Raw genomic sequence first — 8654 nt, forward strand, 5'->3', positions numbered from 1 at the left:
AACTTCCTATATTCCTCTGGAGAGTTTCACCGCAATGGAACAATTAGCTGCTACCTGCTCAGCCCTACTTCCCGTCTTCTTGACCAGGAGAAGGGGGCGGAGAAGGAGCAGGCCCTTGAGAGGATGCTCGGGGGCTACTGGGTTGACCGGAAGGATCCAGACAGTCACATCAGACTTCCTGGCCCACAGGGCACCTACAGGAAGTAAAAGAATATGCAACTGTGGACCGCCTATGCTTCCCTTGTCTCCTTGGAATTGACTGTGGCCCATGCTACCCGATGAAAACAAATAGCATCTTGGCGGGGTGGGCAGCAAACACTTCAGATAGTTGAGATTGCTGTTTTAGAACGGTGAGGAGGGAGTTTCTCATGTGCTTATGTTGTGCTATCTTCTCTTTTCTTTCTTTTCTTCCCTTTAATCTGCTTTTGCTCTGAAGCTACTCCATTCGCCATTCCATAAGTATGCCTGCTATGAGGTAATGTGTGTAAATTATTTTACATAATATCACTGCAGAATATGTGTGAACTGTTACTTTACTGATATTTACCTGGTGGATTTTTTTTCTCCTGTATATGAAAGGAGATGCCATGACCTACTTTGTTCTCTTTTCTGGTGGTCCTCGGGAGAACCTGTAATACTTGGACAATTCTGTAAAACGTATTGTAGATGCAGTGAGCTTGGGCTTTTGACCAGACACCCCAGCTTAAATCTCCTGATATGTGAGACTTGGGACAAGTTATTTCATTTACCTCAATCTTCATTAAAAGCTACTTTATATAGTTGTTGCGAGATCTAAACAAAGTGACCTATGTAAGGCCTAGGACATTCTGAGCACACTTGCAAAGCTAGAAATATGTTTATTTCCCCAGGATTAAATGTAAGGCTGGAAGAAAGTTTAAATAAAAGGGAAAGTTTAAATGAGAGGGATCAGTTTTAGAAAGGATATCATTGGGCTTTTTTAAGGTATAAATTAAGGTGAGGTATCTGTTGAACAATAAAAAGTATCATTAAAATGATTGTCTAGATGAAAACTGAGAAAGATGTCCTCCGCTTCCAGTGTGCTTGAGTTTGTGGTACAGTCAGATGAAGTCAAGCGAATAGTCTCAGAGTATAGAGGAGGTCATGCTAGACTGGGAATCAGAGGATACAGGTTCATTCCTGGAGTCTGCCAGGAATGAACTTTGGAAAACACACCTCAGTGATATGTTCCATCACGTTTATAAATAAGAGACTAGAACCAGATGTACTGCTTTTCCCATGGTGTTTGCCTTGGGTTGCCATGGTGATGGGGGGGGGGGCAGAATCAAGGCCCTGGGACCCTACCCCACTTTAGTTAAAACTGTGTCTCTCCAACCTGCTTGGTGTCATATGTTGTGGTGTGGATACATTATAGGGGGAGGTTCAGTTACTCTTAACATTTTTAGTGCACCAAAGCCAGGTTCTCTCTGGGGTCATTTGCACTGCTGAAAGCTTGTAGTTTTCTATAATCCGATTAAATCTGAGTAAACAGTTTCTCCCTGTTCTCCAGTATGTATTCTACTGTAATTTAATTTGAGAAATGCCTGTTTCATTATGTCCGATGATGTCTCTTCTGGGGTTATTTGGTTACTTTGGGAATTTAATCACAGTATCGGAGTTCCCTAATTTGGTGGCAGAGAGCATAGATTCAGGATTGCTTTGTTCCTATTTGAATGACTTGCTCCCCACAACATAAGAACAGCCAAACTGAGTAGTGTAACCGGAGGGGCTCTGAGCTCCTTTACTTGAGTAGTGTAACCGGAGGGGCTCTGAGCTCCTTTACTTTAAGTCTAGAGCTTGCAAGAAATTAACATGATTTTGCTCTATGAACCAGGAATTCATCTAGTGGCTTGTGGGTCAAAATCAATCCTCACAAAATTGCCTGAAATTAACTTTAAAAGAAAAATGATTTTACTCAGCTAACATATACCCATAAACCATTAGGCAAACTGTGTGGCCTAATGTAACTGATGGATGACAGCAGTCATGTGAGCAGGCTGGCCAAATAGAACTTGCCATGGAAGTCAGGTGCCAATAAATGTCTACTTTTGAGTCTTTCAAGTGTAATTTCACTAATTCTTCCTCATGAAACAGAGGTATTATGGAGGATTACTCATAGCAATTTGACTCATGTTTGAATCAAATACAAGGTTCGATGCCATGCTTGGGCCTTCTGATCTCGCCATTGTGAATTCATGCAGACAGAATGCAAAGACATACATTTTTGATCATCTGGAACATCCAAGTCTTGGGCGACAATCCCTAACAAAGCCAAATTTATTCAAAACCATGTCCTCTACATTATTTTCCTCTTGATAGTATTAGAGCGATGCTTCATTCCACACCATGCTATGAAGCCCCTATTTTATAGCCATTCTCTCTTCCGAAGTTTCTCCAAGCCATTCCTTTATCTTCCTTCTTCTGCACTCAAGAGAGAATCGTAAGTGGCTTATCAAATGGAATTATTTGGCTATCCTTGCTGAAAGCTGACATGGACACAAGATTTAAGACACATTTTTAGTTCAGTTCTTATTTCTTTAGTTGGACTTGGTAATATCAATTTCCATGGTAATTTTGTCATTAAATCATGTCATGTGACCAAACCCAGTATAGGAAACCAAAAAGCACCAAATGAAGAATTTAACGCTTATAGTTACAAATGGTATAGATTCTTTAACACAATGATGAGTCACAAATAAAATGTCAGTGGACTGTGAAGGCCCGCTCTGCTAAGAGAACAATTAGTTATATCCTCTTCAGAAGGGAAAATACCACATACTAATAACACCATTTTGACCAATCATTAGACAAGTAATAAGTAATATTTCAACTTACAATAATCAAAGCATTGATTTTCAGAAACACTACTTTTTGGAAGTTGACCAACTGATTACTTTTGAAGGCACCAAAAAAACACAAACAAAAAAACTTATAAACCTTCTTTTCTTGAGCTATTTCTGTCTTGTCTCATATACACTGAAATAAATAACTTTAAAATTCCAAGTGGGAGAACTCAAACATGACATTCTTTAGACAGACTCTGCATGCTTACAAAATAAAATAAAAAGGTTGGGAAGAAGAGTGTTGTGATAGAAGCAATTAGTAAATGAAAAGTTAAGGTATCACTCCTTTGCCTCAATGATAATGACTCACGGTACATGATGGAATTATTACATTTGTACTCTTGCCAAATGCCGTACTATTCTACAGTTGAGTATCTCACTATTTCACTTGGAAAAATTCCATGTCAAGTGTGGTTTCTGGATCTAACCTGGCAGAAGTGAAACACATGTAAATCCGTGGTCGGGGTAGGTGCCACACCGACAGCTAGCTCTGTGCAGAAGTGATGTTTCTAAGAGCCGAAATCAGACAGCTTAGTTACTAACACAGGTAGGTCTTTGGAGCTGACCTCTCTCTCTCTTTTTTGTTTTGTTATTTTAGGAATTCTCCTACTTTCAAATCATTTGAGGAGAGGGTTGAGACAACTGTCACAAGTCTTAAGGTACAGATGAAGTGAATTGTGTGTCATCGGGCCATTGAATCAGGACAGCATAGTCATTGCTGTGGTTAGTTCCACGGGTGCGCTGCCAACATGCGTGCAGTCGAGAAGGCGGCCTTGCACAGTCAGGCTTCACATATAAACCCGTAAATAAAGCCGGGAGTGAGTAGTGTCACTGTATCCTGACAAAGCTGCTGGCATGTGCCACTAGAAATGAATTGTTTATGGAAGTGAGTTGGGGTACGTATTCATCTCTGCACTGGTTAGCGGGCTAGAACTCTTAATGCTATTCCTCGAAAAGTAGGTAAGTGAGAGAGGATGTGGAACAAAGGATCTGTGAATTCTGAATTTAGAGTGTAAGTTCAATGACGGTTCAACGCTCCTCTGGGACGGACATGGACTAGCCAAACCAAACTTGGCTCCTGTGTTATACGGCCACTCACTACCTGCCAGCTGCCTCAACTTACTTATTCAGTTCACATATGAAGCACAGCACAGTTTGGTTATCATGCAGGGAAAAGAAAGCTGAGTCACATGATGCATTATTTTGTACTAGTGCATTGGATCCCTGGGTATAAACTGAAAATATGCCTGTGGCATACATAGTAGGAGCTAAAAAATTTTATTGAGTTTTTTTGTTTCAGCATAGGTAAGTTATTCTACAGAGGAAAAAATAGAGCGAAATTAAATTCAGTCTAATCTTAAAATGTATAGAACGTTTAACGCAGGAAAAAAATCACTAAAACGGCTAAGATTATGTTTTTAAAGATAGCACCTAAACAATGACTTACCTATGTCTTGGTATCATTATCACTGTTTTGTAGAGAATCCATTTCTGCATTTCCTTATTACTGAGATTAAAAATACAGATGATCTTCAATTAGATCAAAAGCAGCTATTTTTGCACATGCTGATTATCCAGCTGCTTCTGAATCCCCTGAAACCATGTTACCTGAGAAGGGCCTGTGAGGGCGTCTGTTCCTCAGAGAGGTCCTGGGTGCTCTTACTGATTTTGACTTGGAAGGTCTCCCCTTAGGGGTAGGGTCTTTAACATAGAAATCTCCTACTTTATTAGGCCTGTGAATAGGTGTTGAAGGCCCAAGAATGAAATAATTACTCAGCATCTACCATGCCTTCCCTGGTTTCATTTACCAGCAGTTTCTAGTTGTGCAGTTTCATCCCTCTGCTGGTCAGCATCATCACTTCAGTGACCAGTAGGAGCCCTTAAATTGCCCCCATTGGCAGGGAAAACTTTGGATAGGGAGGGACATGCATTATCTCAGACCTTTCTGTTGCTAGAATATCCCGTTTTAAAACAAAGGGCTCACAAAACCCTAGGAGTCAGTTTCTCATCATTTGGTTCTCAGCCTAAGACACGCCAAAGAGGATGGATTCTGTTGCTTGTTAGACAAGTTCTGACTTAGGAGAAGTTGTGCTTTTTAGGTTTTCTTTAGAAGAAGGAGCTATGAAGAAGCAAAAGAAGAATAAAGAGCAACCAATTTTCATTTGCTTTTAAGAAACTCTGGTAAGCTCACAGCTCACGTATGACTTTATGATTTCAGTGTTTCCCACACTCTCAGCTTCTCACTTTCTTGCCTCACTGGGATGGAAGGTATAGAGCCTGTCTCCTCCTTCAAACATGCACAAAACTAACTCAGCCAGCTGGTAACTAGCCTGTGTCAAGACCTCCTGAAAGCGAATTCTGTGTTGGCATGATTGTCCATGGGTTTAACAAGACTCACATCCCACCCGCTTCCTGTGCCACGGTCAATGCCTCGTTCCTCTGTTTCTGCCCACCCAGGCGATGGAGAATAGCCAACAATCATGCTTTGTGTAAAACCTCCCACTTCCTCATAATTGCAAATTTCTCATTTCGTTTCTTTTCTTCAGACTAAATAATAGATGTTTGGCCTTTTTTTTATATAGCTTATTTTCTGTATAGTTTACTTTTGTGTCCCAAATCTTTTACAAAATTTCTGTCATTTTCTTCAATTGTGGATCCCGGGGCTGTTTCCTGCTGAGGGAATGACTCGGGGATCAGCAGGACGCGTGAAATTCCTGGCAGGTCCATATGCTGCATTGCCATGCTCACAGACTGCTTTAAGCTTGATTTTTAAACAAAAAGGCAGGACACTTACTGTTTCTTTGTGTCCTTTCAACCAGGTATTTTCTTATGAGAGGTTAGGAAACACAATTAATTAATTCAAATAAACTTTTTTGCAAAGAACAAGTATAATTTTGGGGACAAAATGACAAATTCTTGTTTGGAAAACCATTATGAAGGGAAGTGATATGGAGTGGCTTATTGTTCACATCTTTCCTTAAGCCTGTCCTTGCCTAAAGTATTGCAGTGGGCAGTCATTAAGCCCACATAGTTAGGAAACTCCCTTATTTCACTCCTTTTGGCCTAATGGCTTTATTTCAAAGTAGTTCCCTCCTTTTTTATTTTTCTATTTTGATGTGAGAAAATCAAGAAGTCAGAAAGAAGAATGAAACGAAGCCCAGAAGAAAACATGAGTAATTTGTATTGATCTGATTCAATACTGGGTGTAACATGGATTGCAAAAAAGGAATGCGAATAAAATAAAGAGGAGAATGGGAACTATTAATAGAGTAAATCACAGTGGATTATTCTTGCTTCTCCCAGAAAAGAAATAGTGAAAAAAAGTCACATAATGGAAAACAACCCCCTTCTTCCCAGTGCTAACGTGAGAGGAGAAATCGAATGCTCTGTGCAGAGGTCTGTAACCTGAGGCTTGGGGGCCGAATCTAGCCGGTCACCTCTTTTGAATGGCCTGTAAGCTAAGAATGGTATTTACACTTCTTTAATGGCTGAAAAAGAAAAACAACAAAGAAAAATCATATGTGTGACTTGTGAAAATTAAATTACATGAAATTCACGCTACAGTTCCATACAGTCTTTCTGACGCACAGCCGTGCTCATTCCCTTCTGCGGTCTTCCGCTACTTTCTACAACGGCTAATTTGAGTATTTGTGATTCCCAAGCCTAAGATATAGGGTCCCCCCCCCCAAATGTATACACACACGTTGAATAATTATAAAGGCAGTGTTTATTAAATACATTTCATTTTCAAAACTGAGCTATCAGCTGGTAAAGTGTGAACACACGTTTTGGGACACCCTGTATTTATCTGTCACTTTTCCCCAATGGATTTCCCGATGCCCAGCTGATGGAAAAATTCAACTTGGTAATTGAATTTGAAGAGGTAGAGAGGCACTTTAGTGACAATTGGAGAAAAGTGTGTGTTTGCTTGCAGTGATTGACCTGCTTTTGAGCCCTAGTTAAGGCTTTAAAAGGGCAGGCCGGGCGGTAGGCGGATACCTGCTTCCCCAGAGGGGTTTATGCTCTGGTGAGAGATCGCCTTGGTGACAGTGAGCCGTAGACAGCAGTTTGAGAAGAGCAACCTTTTCTATACCTTTCTTTTCCTCGGAGTGTTTTTCAGTATTGTTAACGGTTAAAGAAAGGCTGATGTAACTGTTATGAAGACTTTCATTAAGCATTCTGGCTGACTAAAAAAAAAATATTCTTTCGAAGAACTTTTTATTAAGGAATTTTTCAAAGTACTTAATCGTATTATTTAATTGAAAATCTATTTCTTCCCGAGTCTGTGCTTAATAACAAGCACACAAAAAAGGAGCCTTGTAAAGGGCCATTTTAAGAGCTTTTTCCTCCTGTAAAGGCAACTGCCAAAAAGATGTGAAGTGACCAGGGCTTAACCCTTCATTCATCGACAACCCTCAAAGCAGAGACCAAAAATCATGTTCCGTTGAGCCACTCTGCCTTTCCAAGAGACATTTGTCAGAAATGCAGATTGCCTAGTTAAATCTCAAGTGGAAAACCTAAGTCCAAGTCCCTTAAAAATGTCCATACATTTGTAAGATTGGGGGACTATAGCTGAAGTCCCGTTCTGTTCCTTATGAATTAAATCGTTTCTCCGGGTGAGTGAGGAGACAATTCGAATCCACAGATCTGGTTATGCTCCTGGAGGGATTGAGAATGCAGAAGAGAGAGAGTTGCTACAATTGTACAAAATCTAAGTTTCTATTCCAATCCCAGAATCCAGGCGTGCATGACATCCTAGCCCTCTGCCTGAGGACACTGACTTCTCCACATCCTTTACAGACTGTCTCAGGGGGGAAAAAAGTAGCTCCGAACTTGAGAGTAATCAATGTTATGCAAACACTTCAGAAACAAATGAACTAACTGCATGTTTGCTTCTCTGCCCCTTTCAGACGAAAGTAGGCGGGACGAACCAGGGCGGAGGCAGCTTTGAAGAGGTGCTCAGCTCCACCGCGCACGCCAGCGCGCAGAGCTCGGCGGGCGCCCCCCGGCGGGCGGAGGAGGAACTGCAGTGCTAGGGCTGCCAGCCCAAGCCCATCACCCCGCACCCACCCACACGGATAGGAAGACCAAAAAATCATCTCGCACTGGCAAAACACAGGCCTTGACCTTCAAATGGCCTCTCCACCAAGTTTCATAAAGTGATTTCCATTTGTATTTGTGTTGATAACGGACCATTCGACCGCACCCTTAAGTAGTCACAGGTGGTCATCTTTTAAAATGCCCTGATTTGAGCAGGTACAAAATTGGTCATGACCCTTCTCTTTGTGTAATTCAAACATATTTTTCAAACATAAGCTATTGTTTGCTTTGATTTTTGCTTGGACGCCATTACCATGTGCATGTCTTTGAAGCCTGAGTGAGCACCCCCTTTCAGTTCAGTCAGTCCACTGGGGGGCGCTGTCTCTGTCTCCAGCAATGGGATGACACTGCAAATTTTATCAAACTGCTTGTGGTCCGCCTCACCTACATTAATTACACGCTTATTTAAGCAATTAAAATAGTTGATTTTAATGATGACTTTGAGTTCTTAATTTCTTTAAGTCTTCAGGGATATCGATGACCTTAAAACAATGGTTCTCAACCTTCCTAATGCCGCGACCCTTTAATACATTTCCTCATGTTGTGATGACCCCCAACCATAAAAATTATTTTCGTTGCTACTTCATAACTGTAATTTTGCTGTTATGAATTGTAATGTAAATATCTGATATGCAGGATGTCTTAGGCGACCCCTGTGAAAGGGTCGTTCAACCCCCAAAGGGGTCGCGACCC

General features: G+C 41.0%; 1 protein-coding gene across 4 annotated transcripts in view; it reads left to right on the plus strand.

The window, feature by feature from the left end:
- TPD52L1 (TPD52 like 1) overlaps positions 1–8393 on the plus strand; it is a 63789-nt gene extending 55396 nt beyond the window's left edge. The window contains exons 5-7 of one of the 4 annotated variants that reach the window (XM_079781276.1): positions 3460–3520; positions 4961–5042; positions 7772–7910. In XM_079781276.1, coding sequence (XP_079637402.1) covers positions 3460–3520; positions 4961–5005 — 106 coding nt within the window. In that variant the 3' untranslated portion in view covers positions 5006–5042; positions 7772–7910. Of the gene's footprint in view, positions 1–3459; positions 3521–4960; positions 6552–7771 lie in introns of those variants that run through there. The other 3 variants (XM_079781275.1, XM_079781278.1, XM_079781277.1) reach the window with 3 other exon arrangements.
- Positions 8394–8654: the final 261 nt, after the last annotated feature.

Source organism: Cnephaeus nilssonii (assembly GCF_951640355.1).
Source record: "Cnephaeus nilssonii genome assembly, chromosome: 9".
Classification (NCBI taxonomy): domain Eukaryota; kingdom Metazoa; phylum Chordata; class Mammalia; order Chiroptera; family Vespertilionidae; genus Cnephaeus; species Cnephaeus nilssonii.